This window comes from Telmatherina bonti, assembly GCF_933228915.1.
Source record: "Telmatherina bonti genome assembly, chromosome: 12".
Lineage (NCBI taxonomy): Eukaryota > Metazoa > Chordata > Actinopteri > Atheriniformes > Telmatherinidae > Telmatherina > Telmatherina bonti.
The window spans coordinates 11,578,531-11,600,697 of record NC_136610.1 but is presented as its reverse complement, the minus strand read 5'-3'; the positions used below and the strand labels follow the sequence as shown (position 1 = coordinate 11,600,697).

The 22,167-nt window shown below is 39.0% G+C and overlaps 1 protein-coding gene across 2 annotated transcripts; it reads left to right on the top strand.

The window, feature by feature from the left end:
* The first annotated feature begins 943 nt into the window (after window positions 1-943).
* lman2 (lectin, mannose-binding 2) lies at window positions 944-15,865 on the top strand. Of its 2 annotated transcripts, none has more exons than XM_079249759.1 (8): window positions 944-1,121; window positions 4,129-4,247; window positions 4,411-4,528; window positions 6,014-6,093; window positions 9,520-9,681; window positions 11,207-11,321; window positions 11,685-11,804; window positions 13,494-15,865. In XM_079249759.1, the coding sequence occupies exons 1-8, from the start codon at window positions 986-988 to the stop codon at window positions 13,652-13,654; spliced, it is 1,011 nt and encodes a 336-aa protein (XP_079105885.1). In that variant the 5' UTR covers window positions 944-985; the 3' UTR covers window positions 13,655-15,865. The 2 variants fall into 2 exon arrangements, with proteins under 2 accessions (XP_079105885.1, XP_079105884.1); XM_079249758.1 differs by lacking the exon at window positions 6,014-6,093 and adding an exon at window positions 5,879-5,961.
* Window positions 15,866-22,167: the final 6,302 nt, after the last annotated feature.

Genomic DNA, 22,167 nt, shown 5'->3' with positions numbered 1-22,167 from the left:
TGGCATCTGGGGAGTCCGTCCATGTCAGGAGCCACCCCAAGAGTGACCAACAGAGACACAGCCACAGGTAATACCAGGGTCCACACCACAGCCATATGGCTGCAGTGCAGAACCCCTAACAACACCCCCAGCAGGATGACCCCTGCAACAACGGCCCTGTCGGTCAAACAGGTGCAGCCCCCAACACGGAGGATCCCAATGAGGAAGAAGATATGGCTATCTTAGCTGGCATTTGGACAGATCACCAGTCTATAGTCACTCAGACATGAAGAGGCAATTTTCTCTTCTATTTATGCTGTGGCATTTCAGGTTGTTATTAAAACACTAAACTTTTACTGTAAAATTGACAGTGTTTACAAACAAACCCTTCTTTAAGGTTAGAGATTTCATCTTTCTCTATCTGTATGCACTTTGTCTATAATCAGGTTAAATGGCAAAGAATGCATTACACAAGTCGAGGGGCATCTATCTAAACACAACAGTGTTAACATACCTCGTTTTAAAAGAGAAGAAAAGTACACACCTGCTTCTGTCCCACATTATTGTCAGCCTGGTGGAGGCAGCAAAAGTGGTATTTATGAGATGTCCATTTCTGCAGTCTGTCGCCATCTAGTGGAGAATTTACAGAAAGCACGTCTTCTCTGATTGGCTTAGTTTGCGATGTGCTTTTCTCTTATTGGTTGTTACAGTTTATACCGTCTCCATAAAACTTCCGTACAGAAACAAACATGTCTTTGCGTTTCCTTTATCTCTTAAAAATAAAACTGTTCATATAACTTTTCCTGTTTCATGGTAAAGCTTTGAGATAAAGCCTGTGAAATGTTTTAATTAATATATACACTGATGCACCTAACGGTGGATTGGTATAAACGCTCGCATGCTCTTGTTTCCTTTCGGAAGACAAAAACGGAAGGAACGAGTTGACTTATGGAGTTTCGAAAAACCCGTTTGTTATGAGAGTTTCGCTCCCATTGTTTTCAGCGAAATGAGCGGATTTAGAGCATTTTTGTGCACAACATGGGTCTTTCTGGTAGCAGAGCGTTGTCTGGTGTGTTGCGACATAACCGACGGAAACGCTGAGCATCTGAAGAGAGAGCATTCTCTGATGAAACCCTACCAAGGTACGAAACCTGTTAGCCCGTCAGCTAACTCCAGCTAACTCTTTCACCGTCTTTGACACGTTAATCAGCTGTTTCTTCTACTCTTTGCTTACAAAATGTCTCTAAATTCCAGCTTTGTCACCCAGTTAACAAATTAACACATTTTTATAGCTGGTGTGGTAATACACGCGGGAAAGCAAACGTTATAGGGGCATGATTTACTTCACGAATTACTGAAGAACTAAAAAACCGGAAACTTTTGTCAGATCTGCTTTAAGCCAAAGTTTGCAAACTTTATGTTGACCTGCAAACACCAACACATGCTGGAAGTTACAGATGATTGTACACTCGCATGCAGACGTGCTGATTTGACTTAGAAATGTGGTTTAGGCTCTTTCAGGCATCAGCTGGTCTTTACTCTGATGAGTCATTACAACAAGCTCTTAACTCGTCTTTACTCTATATTACAGGTCTATCTGGAGTGAATCAAAAGCAATGGTTGGGGCATAAAATATATCTGTTAAACATAAAAAAGTAAAGGTGAACAATAACTTTAAGTCGAATTGGAATTAAGTCAAATTTACAATAATCCACTCAGCTGTGGATTAGTTTTAATTGGATCATATCCATTGGTTTCATTTGGTTTTTGTCTGCACCATGTTGACTTTATGGACTGGATTGATGTTGATTTCTGTGAAATCATGTTTCATCAAAGCTTTATGACAAACCTCCGAGTTGAAATTTTTATGTCACGTCATTAGGTAAAAACAATAAGACAAAGAGTTTACAGTCGTGCTCATATGTATTCATATCCTTTCATTAAAGAAAAGGCTGAATTTACAACAGTCACTCCAATAACTGGAGACTTCAAAAGGAACAATAACTAAAAATATGCAAAAATATCATTTAGTAATATAAGACCCTGGGTTTTTTTTTTTTTTGTTTTTTTTTTTTTCCATCTTTTATTTAATTGAGTTGAAGAAAGAAAAAAAATACAAATAAACAAACAAATTGGTCCTGGACAAATTAGAGCACTTTTCTGTTGCACATTGAGACAAAATACCTGTCAACAGGTGCAGAAGTCTGACTGAGAGGAACAGAAAACACCTGACTGGAGCGGAAACATTAAAGTATTGTTCAACATAATATTAGTTTATGAGTGATGTAATATGTAATAAATTATCTTATTTTTAAAAGAAATATTTCTATTGAACCAGAATTAGAAAATAATGTAATGATTTTCATAAAATTTTTATTTACTATTACTTTAGTCAATTTCATCTTATTTTACAGGTAGCTGGTTTTTTCCTTCTTTAATAAAAGGGTATGAATAAATATGAGCACAACTGTATATTTAAAAAGCTGTACAGAAAGAGGTCATGAAAGTAAATATAGGGTTGTTTTTTGTTTTGTTTTTTTTTAGTTGGGTTGTTTTGATTTTTACCTTTAAAAGCAGAGACAGTATCAGTGTCCAAAATGGTGGCTGGTTTCAAAGGAAAAAGCCTGAGAGCTACAACCTTCCCACCAGTCTGACTGGATATTCTGGGAACCAAAAGCAGCGCCAGCACTGTGTGAAGTCTGTCAAAGTAGACAGAGAGAAACTTTGAAGTAATACAGATTTTATATTCTACTAAAATGACACAGTTTTTTATGTTTGCTGAAGAGCTAATATTCCTCGTAGCTGGAGACCAGGACTGTCCCCTCACAGCAAAGAGGTTCCCACTTTAAATGCTGGGTGGTGTTTTCATTTTCTATCTACGTTAGCCATTTGCCCTTCATCAACCAACTTCATCACACACACATTTAGGTTGAGCGGTGTGAGCATGCTTGTTTTTTTTGTTTTTTTTTTTAAGTCTAAACCTGTTGCATCCTGTCTGGTCACTTAGTATGGATTAAAGGAGCCGTGTTATAATAATGTGTTGTATGTTGTCACGTTGAGTCAGCCATGGTGTTAAACAATCTATTCTACAGTGATTTAGCAGATGCTTTTATCCAAAGCAACTTGCATACCCTGCTAGACACATCAGGGGGGTTCAGTGCCTACGTGTCAGAGGACGTGTGGCATCAATCTCCCAACTTTCCAGGTGAAAGATGACTGCTCCTCCTCCTGACCTACAGACCTATGAACCTAACTTAGAAAAGATGCCAAATTGAAAACAGATCCATAACATTTAAGTTTGACAAAATATGGCTAAATTATTATTTGTATCAGGTCATTTTAAATGCTGCATTTACTTTTTGGCCACAATAAATTAACAAAAATGTTTCCTCTGGTTTTAGTGTATTTTTCATGGCATAGTCATTGTGACTAGAAGATAACAGCTGCTCCTGTCTTCCCAAGGAGTTTGTTTTAAACTATACGAATCTAATTTGCTTATCTGTCTGAACGAGGGAACAGTCATCAAAATGCCCCGAGGACGCTGAGGCATTTGTTTAACATGTTTACATTAAGTCCCAACGTTGGAAAATGTCAGATACTTATCTAGTTTAATTCTTAAACAAAGGGTAGCCACAGCCCCAGCAGCCATGATGATGAAGTATGACGGTACGTAGCGGTAAGTCTTTAGCAGCGTTCCTGAAACAAGTTGGACCAGGCAGGTAAATCAACACAGATACAGAAATGATAGAAATGCTTAATAAGTATCTGAAGAAGTTTTAAAATGGAACAGTATTTTATTTAAACTTAAATAAAACTAATATGAAGTCATCTTACATGAAGAAAAAGCAGCAGTCTGGATGTTTTTAACAAAAAGTTGCCTCATTGTTGGTATTTAAATCCATCCCATGTTGTGTTTTCTCCCCAAATCCACCATATCCATTTATATTCAGCATGTCGAACTGAATAAACATTATTTAGACCTTCAGGAGAAGATGTGTATGTTTGCTCACATGAAGGACCCTGAAACCTAAAATCAGCAGTAAGGGTGTGAAAATATTGACATAGCAGTAGAACACGTGTGCAACGGCGAGCTTAACCGGAGGTAAACTCACTGATCCACGTCGTTACTGACGAGGTTCTGTGTTGCAGGTGTTGGCAGCAGCCCCTCCAGTCAGTGGGACTTCTGGGGAAGCACGTTGGTGACGAGCTCCTACATCCGACTCACTCCAGATGAGAGGAGCAAGCAGGGATCCATCTGGAACACTGTGGTGAGGAGAGACCACGGACAGAGACACGTTCTTGTCTGTTCAGTCACTTAAACTGTAAATAAATTGAATAAACATGAAAATTGTAGCAAAAACTCACCTTGATTGACTCCCATTAAGAGCTTTGGTTGATGTTAACACTTCCTTTACATAAATGATCCTGCAGCCTTGTTACCTGAAGGACTGGGAGATGCATGTACAGTTTAAGATTCACGGATCTGGAAAGAAAAATCTCCATGGCGACGGCATTGCTATCTGGTACACAAAGGACAGATTGCACCCAGGTAATGTTGGTTTCTTCAGCTCAGCACGTAGTTTTACAACTGTTTTAGGAGAAGACTCACCCGGCTTTTATTTGTCTTTGTTACATTTTGTTTGGATTTACTAAGAATGTAGCAGCTCGTTTTAGTCTGCTGCTCTTCTTCTAACTCCTTATATAAAAAAGTTTGCTAGTTTGACCTTTTCCAGGTGAAATTACAAACTTTCTTTACCTGGAAAACAATGATGCATCGTGTTTAGCTCTGCATTTTCCACCTTCAGCAGCGTCACGTGTGTTTTCGCCCTTTTTAATTTTGTTTTTTGTGGAACGGCTTAAAGTTGAGCTCTAACAACATCTCTGAGCTGGCTTTGGTGGTGGAGGTGATACTGGCTTTGTGTGTTGGGACAGACAAGGAGAACTGCAGTTAACTCCTGCCGTTGTCCGTCAAGTGATTCCACAGTGTTCGCTGGAGGTGTGTAAGCACACACTGATCCTGTGTTTAGAGTGTGTGAGAGAATTTCTGAAAAGTATCGTCTTCATTAAGTGACATAACTTGGCACGATAAACTTGACTCTTTCTTTGGCCTTCTGGTTCCCCATCAGGCACTAGCCTTTAAACCTGCTTACGTAATAGGTCTTATGTACATACATAGCCTGTATTCAGTTAGATAGAAGGTAAAAGTGCTGCTGACCTGCAGCCAGGGGTCTCAGGTTGGCATTTAAACTCAGGCCGGTGACTGGGGAGCTGCAGCCTCTGACATAATTTGTCTTTATATCATTACCTTAAGTTGTACTTCATAAGTATGTAGTTAATACCACCACCATAAAGATGGTCCCTCAGTGTGTAATAATGCATTTAATTTGTTGTCTAAAGAAACATATTTTGGTCCAGGCAGATGTTAAGAATCTTATTTCTGCTGCCCTGCCTCATCCATACATGATTCCTGTGAAGAAGGACCCGTGTTCTGAACATCCAGGGTTAAAACGTGGCGCGAGTTAGAAGTAATTCATCTCTCTGTTGCAGCTTTCAGGGTGTTTCAGATAGATAATAACTTCTGCACTTGTAGACCTTTCTAAGTGGAACTACAAAGTTTGTTTACCCCGATGCAGCCTATTTAGCTCTGCTCTGCATTTCCCTCCTAAAGCAGGGCTGCATGTGATCACGCCCCGTGCTCACATTGACCTCTTTCTAAAGCATCATGCATGGAGTGAAAAAGTAAATCCAAACACGTTTGTTTCTTTCATGCTGCTTTTCAAACACGCCTCATTCTCCCTCCATGAGTCCATCATCTCAGCTTCATGTCAATACTGTTGACCCCAGATTGTGTCTCTTAGTGGTCTGCTCATGTGTCCCTTCATCTCTGCCTCCATCTTAGGCCCTGTTTTTGGAAACCAAGATCAGTTTCTTGGCCTGGCTATTTTTTTGGATACCTTCCGCAATGACCTCCATGGAATGGATGTAAGTGTGCAGTGTGATGCTGAAGGGCATTGACCAACTTGTTTCTTTGCAGGGCCTGTGTTTTCCAACAATGCTCACTTCCACGGGCTGGCCGTTTTTATAGATACTTACTCTAACGATGAGGCGACGGATGTGAGTGGTTGCTCAGGTTTTTCTTGTCGGCATGCAAAGTGTTGGGTTTTAATTTCATCACCGTAAAACAGCATGTTTGTAGAATTTGGAGCATGTTGATGTTTAAAGACCCTAAAAACTCATTTTAGTGTATTTTTGTACTTTTAACTCAATAAAATCTTAAAGGTCCAATATTATGCAATATTATGCAAAATATCTTGCAAATTTCTGAAGGTTTTCTGATGGTCATTTGTCCTCAGCCTTCGTATGAGGAACAGAAAAGTGTTTCTCTTGCCGTATTTTTCAGGCCAAAAGGTGCTCTATATCAGCGGTTCTCGACCTTTTCGCAACACAGTGCCCCTTGTAATATATTTTTGGTTAAGAAAAATCATGAAATACAGCACTTTGTCATTTGTGTTTGGTTTATTAAACTTTTAACTACAAAACAATGGAAATCTCTACAACGCTTCCACCAGGACTCCATTGTTTGCGTTGTCAAGGCGACAGTGACTGACGAATATGCTTTGGCTCAACTGGTTGAATTCACGCTGGGATGTGGGATTTTGGGAGGAATGAAATGGTGTAAATCTAAATGTAAATTCAGTTTATAAATGTATACTTACATTAAATGAAATATATTAAATATTTATAAATTATATTTATATTATTTTGTTTAAGAGTGTTTAAAAAAAAAAAACATATATATTTTAAAACATTTAACGTACCCCTGTAGTGACTCATATATATTCATGCATGATTCACCATGCAGTAATTAAAAGTATGTTCTCGGTTGCTCAGGAGTCCTGGACCAGCTTTTGGTCTGTGGAGGACGCTGTCCCTTTAAAGACGGGGTTTCCAGGGGTTTTGGAGAAACAGGAGCAGCGCCATGTTTTTTTTGCTCTTTTGAGTGTTAGACTTTTAATAAACGACACGCTGTTTCGTGATCGAAGTGAGAAATTGCTTCTTCGTCTGTTACGATTTCCACACCCCCTAGAATGCCTTGAAGTACCCCCATTTGAGAAACAGTGCTCTATATTGTAGGGCGCCGTCTCAATTACGCCAAAAAGGCACGCTGTATTTTTGGGCGAATACTGAAACAAAGCAACAAAAGCAAAACAGCGAGTTTGTTTGAACTTTATTCATTTATTAAAAATACACACACTATTTTTTATCAATCCATTGTTACAAATCAATCCAAGTCCTCATCTTCTGTATCAGAATTAAACAGCTGGACAGTTTCGCCATCGAGCATACCGGGTTCTCTCTCGTCATTGTCGGAGTCGGTCTGGGTGGAAGTTCACCAATGATACCAGCTGTTGCGAAAGCTCGGACAACAGTCAGAAGATACGTTAACCCAGGCATCCACAGTCCACTCATATATGGTGTTGTAACTCGCCCGACGCTGCCTCCCAGTCTTCATAAAGGTGTGTTCGCCGTCTCTCTTCCACCGCTGCCATGACGCTCGCAACCTGACTCAACGCGCCCGTTTTCACCAACGTGCAGCGGTTGGAGTTCTTTTGTTGGAGATGGCGAACTCCCAGTTCATGTGCTTCACTTCATTTTTCTCTATAGATTTTGGAACGCAGTGCACAGATAAGGCACACCAGGTTTAAAGGCGCACCGTCAGTTTTTGAGTGAATAAAAGGCTTTTCAGTCCGCCTTATGGTGCAGAAAATACGGTAATATCAGCCCTGGTCCTGAAATGAAGGACCAAGGCACATTTAGGGGTTTTACACTTTGAAGAAAAGGTTGTTGGACTTCTGACACTCAAATGCAATTGTTGCCAAAATGTGTAATATGGACCTTTTAAGACTTGAGGAAAATGACGTTTATTCACATTTTGGACAGTTGGATCATAACTACCGTACATATAATGAGCTTCAAAATGCAAAAAGAAGAAAGTGAAGTGAGATGCAACAACATGGAGTAGACGATTGAATGAAAACTGCATGTTAACTCAAACAGCTACAGAAAATGGCCTAATAAAACAACTACAGAACTAAAGTCACAAAGAAGACTCCAGGAATTTGTGTAGGCATGCAGGATGCAGGTGTTTGCTGGAGGTGTGTGGCAGAGTGGACATCCACGTCAAGAGGTGACATGCTTTTTGTAGATGTCTCTGGCCATCCGTCCCCAACTGGCTTCAGGGGAGCGCGCAGGGTGGGCCAAAAGAGAGGCGATGCTCTCCTGGAAGAAGTCCTTCATCAGGCGGGCGTTGTGAACTGCAGTGCCGTCCAGTTAGAAGAACTGGTCATTACCTCACAGACCAGGAGCCTCAGTCTAGATAGATACTAGCTGCAGCACCTCCACACAACCATCTTTACCCCACGTGAACATCCATCCCAAGTCATAACTGAGCCTCGTTCACTGCTAAGAAAACCTTTCCTCATCATGCCAGGAGCACTGGAAACCAGTTGCATTTCTTCTCATTTCGAGAATAAAACTTTCTTCCACTTTTCAGTGTCCCATGTCTGGCGCTTCTTCGCTAACCAAACAGACTTAGCAAGGTCAAAAAAGACAGAAAGGTTTGGCCTTTTTTAAGGTTTCTTTTTTTTTAAAGCTGTCCAGAGACGATGTCTTGTATTTGGACCGCAGTCAGCATCAGCAAATGTCTGAGTTAACGGTCGGCCCATGTCTTAACATGCTGGCTCCTTTGGTTCCAGCCATTACCGTCAGGATCTTTGAAGACCTCTAAACTGACTCTTACTGCATCCAGCCTTCGTAGCAACGGCGCGTTTGCAGCTCAATAGAAAGCCTGTTTGTGTTGCCTGAAGGAAAACCACATGAAAGCCAGATTTTCGAACCAGTTTAGCCTTTTTCAGGCTTTTTTTCTTCAGCTTTTGATCCCTTAATGAACATCCTGTTTGGGTTTAAATGCAGTTTTAACTAAATTTCTTCCTCTGTTTTTGTCTCTTGTTCCTCTTTTTTGCATTTTGAAGCACATCATATCCCAGTTACAATCCACCAGTTCATCTTGCAGATAAGATGTAATTCTCCCCTGGTCTAAAGATTTTATTCAGGAAAGAACATTTACAAAATATTCAGCATGACAAATATCTGATGATGTAAAAGTATATTTATTTAAACCGGCTCTTCTTGTGAATTTCACTGAAATTTAAGCTGAAAGTGTCCCATATGTTTGTCTTTCATGTCCTTCATTTACTTTTAGCTGCTTTTTACAGCATTTATATTCAGATCTACTGGTTTATATGATGCCGCATCACATCTGAAATGCTAAAACCAGTGTTGTCAGCACTGCCAGCTAATTCGTATAAGTCAGAGAGCGCTGACTTCAAAGCGTTGCTGCTTTGTGAGGATATAAGCTCACATGGTTATTGTGCTCTGATATTATTTTCTGCATTCATATGTCGTTCCTATTTATTTCAGAGTGTGTGATTAATGCTTGTTTGCCTGGATATTTGCTGATTATGCCGCACCTGTCACCAGCGCTCCTTCCCGTACATCTCGGCCATGGTGAACAACGGCTCAGTGAGTTACGACCATGGCAAAGATGGACGCTCCTCGGAGCTGGGAGGCTGCTCAGCGGAGATCAGGAACAGGGACCACGACACATACCTCGCCATTCGCTACTCCAAAGGAAGGCTGACTGTAAGGAGAGAAGAACTTTGTTCTTTCTTTTTGGGAGAATTTGTGTTTTTATGGTTTATCTGGATGAAGACTTAAACTGTAAACTAAAAACAAACTTTTTAGAAGCTCAAACAGTGGTGTGTGTGTGTGTGTGTGTGTGTGTGTAGCGATGAGCCACCATTTTATGGGGGGCAGAGGACAGTAGAGCAGATTTAATAACTGGAAGGTTGGTGGGTTTGGTATGAAGGTTCGGTGGTCCGTCAGAGAGGGTGTTGGTGCGGGTTGGCTGTTGTCTGCTGTGGCTACACGCAGCTTACCGCTGCTGTGTGAATGTGGACTGAATGAGTCATGGATTTAGTGTGAATTTCTTTTAGTGCCTCAGAAAGTGCCAGAAAAATCCAATCCATTCTAATTATTTCTTAGATTGCGTAATTATGTTGGATTGTTGAAGTACCAAAACACACACATCTGGATTTATTGGTGAAAAGCACAATAGATCCACATACAGCGCTAATGTGGAATATTTCACTGTCTCTCTGAATCCACATGCAGCACTTAAGTCTTCGGGAGAATTTTCTTTTTTTTTCTTGGCCAGTGACTGTCCACTGGTGATGATTCTGTATGAAAACAATGCAGAGAGGTATTTGGGCTTAAAACTTAGCACTTCTGACACATTTTCATGACAGGCAGAGCAACATTCGTTGTACAGATTCCAGGTGTTGTGGTTGCCCTGCAGCACCCTGAAGAACCTGTTTCCCCCAGCCTAAATTGTGATGCAACAGCTGTATTTAGCTTTACAGCAGCGTGTCACACACCTGCATCAGGGTCTCCAGTGAGGAAAAAGGGTGTGAAAGTCTGCAAAAGCTGGATTGAAGAAAATCTAAGCTTTACTTTCGCTAGTTGGGTTTTCAGAGTTCGATCCTCGGCTCCTGATCCTTTCATAAAAGCCTGGAGTTCATCAGATCTGTGTTGTTGGTGTTTTATCCGATGACGTTCATCTGACTAATTTACCTCATTTTACAGAGTTTTTATTGAAACAGAGATGAACTCTGGATTCTTCATTTTCTGTCTTTATACATTATCAATAAAACAGATGAGTACAAAGATAGTACCTGACCTATTAGCTTTTAAAAGAATATTGAGAAGTATTTTATACTGATATTGTATTTTATGAATATTTTCTCTCTTTTTATCTTCTGTATTTTATTCTGTAGTATCATTTTTTTAAATATATCTAATTTGATCCTGTTTAATATGTTATTTTTTCTTTTGTTGGAACCACTTTTTTTTTATAATACTTGTTTAGTTTTATACTGTGGGCTAAATCACATTATTACTGGATGTAAGAAAGCCAAAGATTGACAGAAAAAGAGCTTTTGGATTTGTTCTTTTTCATTTTTTCAAAGCACTTTGAGTGTGAAAAGTGCAAGAATGTCGCTGGTTCAAGCCTCTGCTGAGGAGGGGTGTTTGAACAGTGGAGTTTCTGTGTGGAGTTTGCTGTGTGGTGGTCACCTGGGGACATTATTACATCCAGTCTGTCTTGCAGGTGATGGTTGACGTGGACGACAAGAACGAGTGGAAGGAGTGCATTGACATCGGAGGAGTTCGTCTTCCCACTGGTTACTTCTTTGGTGCGTCAGCAGCGACGGGAGATTTGTCAGGTAGGTCTGAAGTGATGATGAAATTAAAACGCTGCTGTATTTTTAAAGAAAATCAAATAAAATCAAATCAAACTTTATTTGTTTAGCACTTTTCGTGCTTAAAAACAATGCAAATGCTTTACATTATAAAACAATTTACATCAAAATAGATAAAACACTAACACACATACACCCATAGTCCCCTTTCAACCACCCTCACACATGCCCTATTAGCCCTGTAACAGTTGTAACAAAAGATGAATGAGTTGGAAATGAATGAACGAAAAGAGTTGGCATTGCTGACAAATCTCAAGTCACTGTTTATTTTGGTCATATTTCCAGTTCATTCCCTTTCTACCAGTTTAAATGATGCTTTTGTTTCAGATAACCATGACATCATCTCCATGAAGCTCTACCAGCTGATGGTGGAGCACACCCCAGAGGAGGACAATCTAGATTGGACTAAGATTGAGCCCAGTGTCAGCCTTCTCAAGTCTCCTAAAGGTGAAAAGAAACTTTCATGATTTTTCCTTTTATCAAAATAATAAAACACTCACTGGACATGTTTCAGAAAAAACACGTAAAAAATAAATTGTTTTCGTTTTTCCGCACAAAAACTAAAAATAAATTAAAGGTTAAATTTAGGCTCATGAAAAATAAACGAGCAATTTAAAATGAGACAAGATATTCATAACTAGTTTAATTTTTCTTTCATTCCAAGCGCTCAGACTTTGTCGCCATCTTTCTTGTCTTGAACAAAAGAGCTCCAGCTTTCTGAAGGTCTTGCAACTTTGTTCTTTGGTCACTGTACAGTTATTTTACGTGACTATTTCACTGGACTGGTTGCTTTATTTAAGGCACTCAAGCTTAAGAAAGGCTCCTAACCCAAGAGATGAAGCAGTGTTGTCAGTACGATAGAATAACCAATGTTTGATGATTTTGTGTCATTCTCTCACAAATATTTTTTCCATTAATTTTGTTACATCAATGAAAATCTTAAAAGGTAAATTTGACAAATTTTTTTCACCTTCACGGTGATTCCCAAAGAGCCATGAAATCAAATCAAACTTGTATTTATAAAGTGCTTTTCCTGCCAACGGCAACACAGTGTTTTACATGAGAAAAACAATGCATGCATATTGAAATATAACTCCACATACTAAAGTAAACAATGTAGTCACACACACCCCCCCCCCCCCCCCCCCCCCCCCCAACTCCAACATTCCCCCCATTCTACACAAATATGAACTCTCCCGAAGTCTTGGTTTCGGTCTCTTCCTAAAAAAAAACAAAAAAACATCTGGCTTGACAGAGGCTGCGTTTCCAACCACCCCAATCAGGCCCGACCAGAACCCACACCACAGCCTGAGGGCGACAGTGCAGGACCCCCAGCCATCCCAACAAGGGCATTTACCAGTGCACCCATTTTGAAAGCTGGTTTAATGTGTTTCCCTCCTCTGGTCAGTCTGGTCCTCGTTCTGAAGGAACTGTAGGTCTAAAACTAATTTTTTAAAAAGACCGGAGAGCAGAGCATTACACGGTCCGATCTACTTAACGCATGTATCAGCTCCTCCGTGCTGCCGGGAGAGAGATGTGGGCGGACTCGGGCGATGTTTTACAGATGATAAAATTGTGTTTTGTAACCTTAACCCAGGGAAACTCAGACTAATGGGCAGCATGTATCCATCCTAAAAACTGTCAGTCTATGAGATAGAAGTAAAACCAGTTTAAAGCAGTTCTTTAGAGGCCTGCCAGACTTCTACGTCTGTGTGTGTGTGTGTGTGTGTGTGTGTGTGTGTGTGTGTGTTAGCAGGTGTGCAGTCGGTGCTTTAAATAATTTAAGGAAACTAAACAGAAGAAGAACAAAGGTAAAAAAGCCAGAAGTTTGCTACATGACTGACTGGACTGGACTGACTGTCGCAGCAAGTCCCATGGAGTTGCCATGGAGATCATCCTCAGATCTTATTGAAGCAGTTTGGGATGATTTTGACAGAACAGAGGCAGAAAACATCCAAAGAGCTTTGAAAGTGTGAAGAAAATGAAAGTTATTACATTAAAATTTCCTACATTGCACCTAAAATTTCAGAGCCTTTTGAACAATTACTCCACAAATACCTACAGTAATCTGTGAAATGCTTTCTTTCCCTCATCAATACTCGTGGTTCATTTTTGATCTCGTCGCTGCTCCTACAGACAACATCGACGATCCGACTGGAAACTTCCGCGGAACGCCTCTGACCGGATGGAAGGTCTTCCTCCTCCTGCTGTGTGCTCTGCTGGGAATCGTGGTGTGTGCTGTGGTGGGAGCCGTCGTTTTCCAGAAGCGACAGGAGAGGAACAAGCGCTTCTACTGAGCGATGAGGTGTTTGTAGTGAAACGAACTGGTTCCAGATGACAAATCGAGCACATTTAATGTGAATTTTTTTGTTTTGTGGAAGATTGTACAGATGTTAATGACTCTTAAAGCACTGCGTTGAGTGAAATACGGTAGCTTGTGATGAGAAGATGCAGGACAAGTGGCGACCATCATGAGTGACCCTGAATGCAGATTTGGTGTGTTTGTGTTCATTGAAGGGTAAAAAGCAGATTTTCTGTCATTTCTGAAGTTAAGAGTCGGTCCTGAAACGATTGTGTTTTCGCCAGCTCGGTGCTCTTTCAGGTTTTTCCAGCCCTTCTGAGCTTTTCTCTTGCTGCAGTTGTGAAACTCTGGCACCAAATTATAATTTAGATTTTTATTTTTGTTCTCTGACCTTTTTTTTTGCTGATTATTTCATAGAAGAAGAAGAAAGTACATCTACACACAGACAGCAGCTGATTGGGTTGGTAACGCTGCTCTGCTATAATACACAACAATAATTCCAGCAACAGTCATGATCCAGATGATAAAAACTTGAGGGTTGGTCTCCCTATCAACCCCCAAAAGGAGGGCACGGCTGTCTTTCAGTCACTCTTATGCTGAAATGATAAAAGTCCTAATGTTTATGCTGTGTTACATGTAAAAACATCTCATCTAAAGAGGAGCAAAGGATAAATGATGTAAAAGTTATTTTTGTCTGTCTGTCTGTCTGTCTGTCTGTCTGTCTGTCTGTCTGTCTGTCTGTCTGTCTGTCTGTCTGTGTGTGTGTGTGTGTGTGTGTGTGTGTGTGTGTGTGTGTGTGTGTGTGTGTGTGTGTGTGTGTGTGTACAGCAGCAATGAGAGTTCCAAATGTTTTTCTTCATAAAGATTTTTCTATCAATACGTTTAAATGTCTGCTTGATGTGGGTTTGTTCCCCTCTTCATGTTTTGGAAGATCCAGTTTTTAGATGGTTTATTTTGCTTGAAATGCCCCAAAACTACGTTTGCAACTCATAACTCATCCAAATAGGTTCTGAAATGAATTATTTAGTATAAAAGATGGGGAGGAAAAATGTATTATCTTATCAAATATCAAATTTATAATCTAAAACTTCCACTAAGAATCAGGGAAAACACGGGAAAAGTTAAGTACTGTCAGCATGATGTTTGTTTTTGTTTGTTTGCTTTAAAGGTTTATAGATGTTTTCTTAGTGGGACGGCTGACTTATTGATTTCAATTCATAAATTAATTGAACAACTTATTTGATTTCTTCTGCTTGCCTCATTAAAACCCTTTAGTGAACCTTTGTGATAAAAGGCAAAGTGTGTGTGTGTGTGTGTGTGTGTGTGTGTGTGTGTGTGTGTGTGTGTGTGTGTGTGTGTGTGTGTGTGTGTGTGTGTGTGTGTGTGTGTGTGTGTGTGTGTGTGTGTGTGTGTCGTCATTGACTAAACTGATGATAAATTCCAGTGCTTCCATGTTGGGGTGGTGTTTGGACTGTATTAAAACTTTTATACACCACTTTGTATCTGTGCAAAGAAGTCGTGGATCCCTTCCAGAGTTGTGTGACATCAGAAGCTAAAGACGGAGGAAAACTGGTCCAGATTTAAACTAAAAATGGATCAAACATCATGGGTGTGACGGTAGATGTGTGTGTTCCTGCATCTTTTGCCTGTGTTGAAGCGACTGTTCATTGGATGAAAACTGAACGTCTTTAATTCTGAATATGTTTCATGTTTTTTTTTCGTATTGTATTTCTTTCAGATATTTCTCAGCAGTTTTAACACAAACTTTTGCTTTCGTTTCGCATCGCCTACTGGAAACAGTCTTTTGTGAAATCTTTACCATAACCATCAGCAGGATCACAAATGGCTCTGTAAGATGAATGTGATTAGTAGAAAAGAGCAAATGCTGTTATTTATGAAGCGCCCCCACCCTCTTCTCAAACCTGCATTTGTGGACTGATGCTTAAAGGCACATTTACACCGGCAGTAACTTCTTTCTGTCATTTTCTGTTTATTTGATCTCCCATTTATTTTCTGTTTTTTGTTTGTTTTGCTTTTTTTTTTTTTTTGTTTTTTTTTTTTTTTCGTGAAATGTAGGATGTTCTGACACGTTCATGGATGCTGAAACTCAAACTGTCTGACTTTTGAAGTGATTTTTATCTGCTGCAAAGCCCCTGAACTCTGTTTTTGCTGCTGCATTCGTTAGTTTTGTGATGAGACTTGAAACAGCTCCTCTCATCAGAAATGATGTATTAAAACAATTTAAAACATCTGTTTGAGTTGTTTATTTGTGCTTTTTTTTTTTTCTTTTCTTCTCTCCAAATCCTGAAGAAATTCCCCCATAAAGAAGTCCAGAGACGTGGATAAAGTCTTCATGCTCAGCATCTCTGTTGGCCTGCAGCTGTTTTACACAACCACATCCTAAACATGATGCCAGTTTTCTGCAGGTAGATTTGGCTTTATAAATATTTTATTTGTTAGTTGAATCTCATTTATTATCTCCTATTATTTATTATCATTTATCAATCTCATTACTAAATTTCCCAAATTGGGATTAATAAAGTACTTCTCTGCTTGTATTATAACAATGCATGTTATAAAAACAAAAATAAACAAGCATTCCTTGTTTCCTAAATTTGTTAGATCAATTTGAATATTTCGTAGCTGTTATTTATTATGGACTACAATAACAATTTAAACCAGATCAAGTCTCAGATTAAGTCTTTTTAGTGTCACAAAAACGTAGAATTGTAGATCAGACCTTGACTTATAGCTTCAGTAGCAAGTCTTTGGACATGATCCACAGTCCATGTTGGACTCATACCATTCGTCTCCATGTTGCCAATAATAGAAGAAGGAATAATGGAGGCCCTTAGCGTTAATCATGTCATGTGATTTACTGTAAGGCTGAAAATATACCTCCTGTTAGTTATACATACATGTTCATGACTATTACTTTGTGTTTACAGATATGAATGTTGTTCAAGTATAATTTCAGCCTTAGTTGAGGCTAACTATCCCTGCTCTCTGCAAAGATCAGGCATGACGGCACACTTCACGAATTTAGTTCATTTGTGTAGTTGCATCTCTTTTCTTGTCTCATCTCGTCTCAGTCACCATGACTTTTATGTCAGTGCCAAGTTTATATATAAACTATATTTACAGAGAGACCAAGTAAGATAAGTCAGAGCAGTTAAGGAGTTATTTTAGAAAAAGCCACTGGAAACATAAATAAGAGTTAAACAAATTCTATCGCAAAGGGAAGCTTAGACTGCAGTATTTTTTAACATATGAAAAAAAATCTCAAATTAAACGACGACTCTGCAACATGCATGAATCAAATGACTGAACTGAAACAAGCTTTGAGTCTCGTCTCTTTGTGAAATGTTTCAGCTGTAATCTCCACTTTTTTTTCATATCAGCCTTTTGCTGGTCTGCTCCTCTGCGCGAGACTTAGACTGGTCAAACACAGTTTGTGAATGTTTGATTATATCTGTGTTGATGAGTAAAAAGGGGGCCACGTCTAGACCAAGACTTAGAGCGGTAGCCGACCCGGATTTCCAAACTTTGTTAATCTCTCAAATTAATTCTCCAAGTGTTTCCTAATCCGGTTCCTCAGGTACTGCTGGCCTGAAACCCTGCTTTTACACAGCTGAATGAAGTTACAGACTGAGACGTGCAGGCCAGTAGTGGTACTTCTGGACCAGCTGTGGAAAACACTTTTAGAATGATCCGGTCTAAATATTGTTTTTATTTTATTTTATTTTGTTAAACTTTATCATAAATTCTGCTTTAAAGGCTTCTCTTTAAAACTAATTTCATTGTTTGTTTAGCTTATTTCATAAAACTGGAACAGTCAATCCCGTTGATTTTTCTCCTTAGAGAGTTCACAGTTATTTTTTTTTCCATTCTTTTATTTGTTTTTGTTTTTTTTACTTTACTCTTTTAACTTCGCCTTCTGTTGTTTATTGCTGGGGTTTTACTCGTAACTCTCTCTTCGCTTTACACATTTTCTACTTAAATGAATTTTATTTGCAGGGATTAAAACAGACGTGTCCAGCTCCCAATCCTGCAGATTTTCCATGTATCTCTGCTTCAACACAGCTGACTCAGAATGATCAGCCATTGTTAATGGAAGCCAGGTGTGTTGGAACAGGGGTACATGGAAAACCTGAAGGACAGCGGCCACTGAGGCCAGACTTTGGACACCCCTGCATTAAAATGTACTCTCAACCTGCTGACTGTGAAAATCCAGAGAAGTTTTCTGAGGTGGAGCCGATCTGCCAGCTGCCATCGCTGCTTTCTGATGTGTTGTTCAGGATCGGCGATCTGATGAGAAAGTGAGGAGGTAATGTGTTTTTGAGGGGAGCAGATTTGAGCATTTCCTTCCAGTATTTATCCAAGTTGGGTTCAGACTGTCAGTGATTTTTGCCTCCTTTTCACCACAAGATGGTGGTGTTGTTTTAAATTCATCTGCCTGATGTGACGCATGAAACTGATCTTCTGTTTGAGGAGCTTATATTTCTAAAGTAGGTCACAGTTTTCCTTTAAAAAAAATCCAAATGCAATTTCTTTTGATCCACTTTTATTCACAGCAAAACTATTAAAAAAAAAAGTCTTTATCATCCTATTTGAAGAGGACTGCCAATAGCTCAGATATTCAGCATTTTTCCAAATCTCTTTGTAAGAATCAGTAATAAGATGCATCTACTGTATGTGAGGATATTTCAAATGCAGTATTTTCTTTTAGGAAATGTTGCCTCATACATTCACACACTCTCCTGACCTCTGGCTCGTACGGCTCAACTGCAGATCTGCTTTCCATCACTGTTCTCCATCACCGTATTCATGACTCGAAGGACTACTGAAGCACCTAACTGGGTTTTCATAACCTGGATCAATGGCACAGTGTGGTGGCTCACATCCCTGCACTCATGGACTATTAATCCAGCTCCCAATTGATTGGCTGAAGCATTATTCTGGTGTTTGTGTGTCCGTGGGAGGGAGAAAGATGGAGGTGGCGCAGTTTGAATGACCCACAGGTTCATATTTTTCCACTTCCATGCCTGGAAGCGGTGTTTGACTGGAAGCCTGACTGACAGTCAGCTTCAGCCTTGAGGCCAATGGCTTAAATCTTCCCACCTGGGCCTGAATGACATTTTTGTCATACAAGGCTACAACTCCAGGTTAGTTTTCATTATATATGAATCTATCTCTTTCATGTCAGGAGTGACAGTTTTATTGAACTGTTTATATAAATCTGACGAAGTTGTGCTGTCCGAAAACAGGACCTCCTCACAGTTTTTAGAAAGCTAAAAAAATATTCTGAATTCAGAAATACTCTGAGAGTCTTTCTCTAAATGTCCAATTAAGTGCAAATAATGAAAGAATTTTGTATTTATGTATGTATTTACTGAAAATGATGCATCATATTGTTAGTGCTGGACATTTAATTAAATCACATTTTAAACTTGCGTGGTTTTATGACTTATTAAATATAAATACGCAGGAAAAGGAGTTTTTTTTAGGCTGATCATTAAAAAGTAAGACCTGTGCAACGTGGACCAGGTGGCGATGGACTTAGAGTCTATATACAGACACAAATCTGTTGGCCAAAAGAAATACACGCTGTTTCTGTTTAATGGCAATATTTTGGTTTCAAGCTAACATGAAGTGAGGTTTGCATCGCACAGCCATGAAACAAAACTTAAATCAACAATTCAGCACGAAGAACAGTGATGGATGCATTATGATGAAAGTATAGACTAGAAGGGGGGGTTAATAAAGCAAAACACACTGACTGAGATGTTTCTAGTTGTCAAGTTTTATGAAAAATCTTCGCACAGATATAAAAAACTCAAAAGCTCCATACATAGACATGACGCTCATATACATCATCAGTGAAGTGGGATTTCAGGACAAGATCCGCACGCTGTACAGGAAGTACCACACACCCTCATGGAACTAAAGAGCCCATTCACACCAGCCTTTTTTTATCTGACTCCTAGTCCATTTTCTCAAAGTCCACTTTATTTCAGATCAAAGAAGTGGACGCTTTCTGCTAACAAATGCAGGTCTCGGTCTGTTTCAAAGTGGAACAAATACAGGAAGCGGTGTGCCAAACAAAGTGCATTGTGGGTATATAGCACTTACAGGTGTGGGATGATGGGCAGCTCCAGGAGGGAGGAAAGGAGAGGGAGTTATAGAAATATAATCAACCCAGTAATATTTGGTGCACTGGTGGAGAGAGCAACATGTTATTTAAAACATCCGATTCATTTCAGAACTGCACTGAGAACACATTCTCTTTCCAGAATAATATTGTGTTCTGTGCCCTCTCGTGGTGTGAACGGACCCTTATTCTCTGGATTTGCAATTCCTTAGTTTAATACACACACACACACACACAGACTGCTGCAGTGAGGTTCAGCTGGAATTTCCACACAGCCCTGAAATAAATTTTTGTCTTTACTTTCTCAGCTTTCCAAAGACGGTCAAACGGATTGATTCTATCCTGAGTTTTTCAGCCATCGGGATCTTCTTCACTGTTACTGCATGGTGATATATATATATTTTTTTTAATGTCCTTAAAATACCTTTCTCCTTTTTTATTTTTATTTATTTATTTATTTATTTTGCTTAAATCAAATTCTGGAACAACAACAACAAAAAAAACAAACAAACAAAAAAACAAAAATCTGAATTGATTGAAAAGTGCAGATTAAATAAAGTTTATAATCCTTGACTATTTATTTCATCTGTGCATTTTTTGGATTTCTGCATCGGATTGTGCTGCTTCACTGCAGAGTGCTGAGCTGAGCGAACAGTTTCAGATTTCAGAAGTTCATCTGCATGCTTCAGATTATTACAATGATCTGATCACTGCAGATATCTGCTTCTGATGGTTTAGTGAACCGGCTCAGTGTTTTATCTAAAAGTTACCTGAAAATGTCTTTAATACTTTAGTAAAATTGCTGTCACATAAAAATCAGTAAATGACTCAATGCTGAATGAAATATAATTGATTTGAATCAGGCTGGTTAGAGTGAAATCAAACCAACTCAAGAAATTAGTGGTGACAACACCCACTCGACATCACAGTATCTATATTCCAAGGATACCTTTAAGATATACAGTTTAGATGGAGATGACTGGGATACTGTACGTCCACCAGAACCATTGTTACATGAGGAGATATTAAAATATATCCCATGGGGCATTTTTAAAAATAAACGTACCTGATCAAGTATAGACACCTCGTATTTAGCTTAAAGGTGGAGTATGTAAGATTTTCAATATTTAAAAAAGAATTAACTAAAAAAATAACTACAATCATAATTCAATATTTTTTTAAACATGTAGGTTCCAGTCTGTCCATATTTGATGTGTTATTAAATTACAAGTTTAATTAATGACAAAGACCCTTCTTAAATGTTTGCCTACCAGTAAAAAAAAAAAAAGTGTTTTTTGTCATTTGTCATTAATTAAACTTGTAATTTAATAACGCATCAAATATGAACAGACTGGAACCTACATGTTCAAAAGACTATCTAATTATGGTTGTAGTTATTTTATTAGTTAATTTTTTTTTAAATATTGAAAATCTTACATACTCCACCTTTAAAGTATTTCACTGACAAACACTTGTGAAAGTTGCATCGTAACAGAAACACATTTAAATAAGAGCTGCTGAACGTATTTTATTCCATGTGGTAGTGAAAGAACTTCCCAGGTCTTTAAACGTGTAGGAGGGTGGAATATGTTTTAAGTAAATGACAACAGCTGCATAAGACTGCATTGAGACAGAGTTCTCTGGAGTTTGATGGTACCTTCAGACTTCCTGAACTTGTAACTCAGATTTGGCAACATGTCATGTTTAATAAGTATTTGCCTCCTGGTTGCTGTCAGTTAGTCATATATCCAAAATATTAACTAAACAAATCAAACAGTACTGACAAGTGTCTTTAAAAAACAGAAAATGAGATCTGAACTTTCCTCAGTGCTGCTGTTTCAAGCCTGGACACTGACATTATTACGAGGCTAGCAGAGATTAACCGAAGGCTTCCTGACACCTCCTTTGCAGAAGGCTTCACCATCCGAGGCTTAAATGAGTCAAAGGCAGAGCTTGACATATTTGAAAGCACTTTAGGTGTTGAACTGGGAAATGTTTGGCTGTACAAGAGGTAAATGTGTGCCTGAGAGGCAGATTGTTTCAGCACAGGGGAATGTATGGACCTGGCCTTGGCCCTTTCGGTGTCCTGAAGGAAGCACTTTTTCGTATTATATCCATTAAATCAGGGTTTCTTGACATAGACAAGACCTGTCTTGTGGACAGATGGGTTTATCTAATATTTCCAGAAACTGTCAGAAAGTGTCTCTAAGGCATAAATTAGATGGATGCCCCAAGTTGCACAAACGTATTTGCAGTGAAATTAAAAGAAAAAAACAAACAGATTATTTGATCAAGTAATAAAGAAACTACTCATTAGAAACAGTTTATGTTGCTGTAGCTTTAACAAAAACCAGCGC

Coding starts and splice junctions, on each gene's coding strand:
- lman2 (XM_079249758.1), top strand. CDS start 986: ATGAGCGGATTTAGAGCATTTTTGTGCACAACATGGGTCTTTCTGGTA. Junction 4,248..4,410: donor GATCCATCTGGAACACTGTG/GTGAGGAGAGAC, acceptor ATGATCCTGCAG/CCTTGTTACCTGAAGGACTG. Junction 5,962..9,519: donor ATGACCTCCATGGAATGGAT/GTAAGTGTGCAG, acceptor ACCTGTCACCAG/CGCTCCTTCCCGTACATCTC.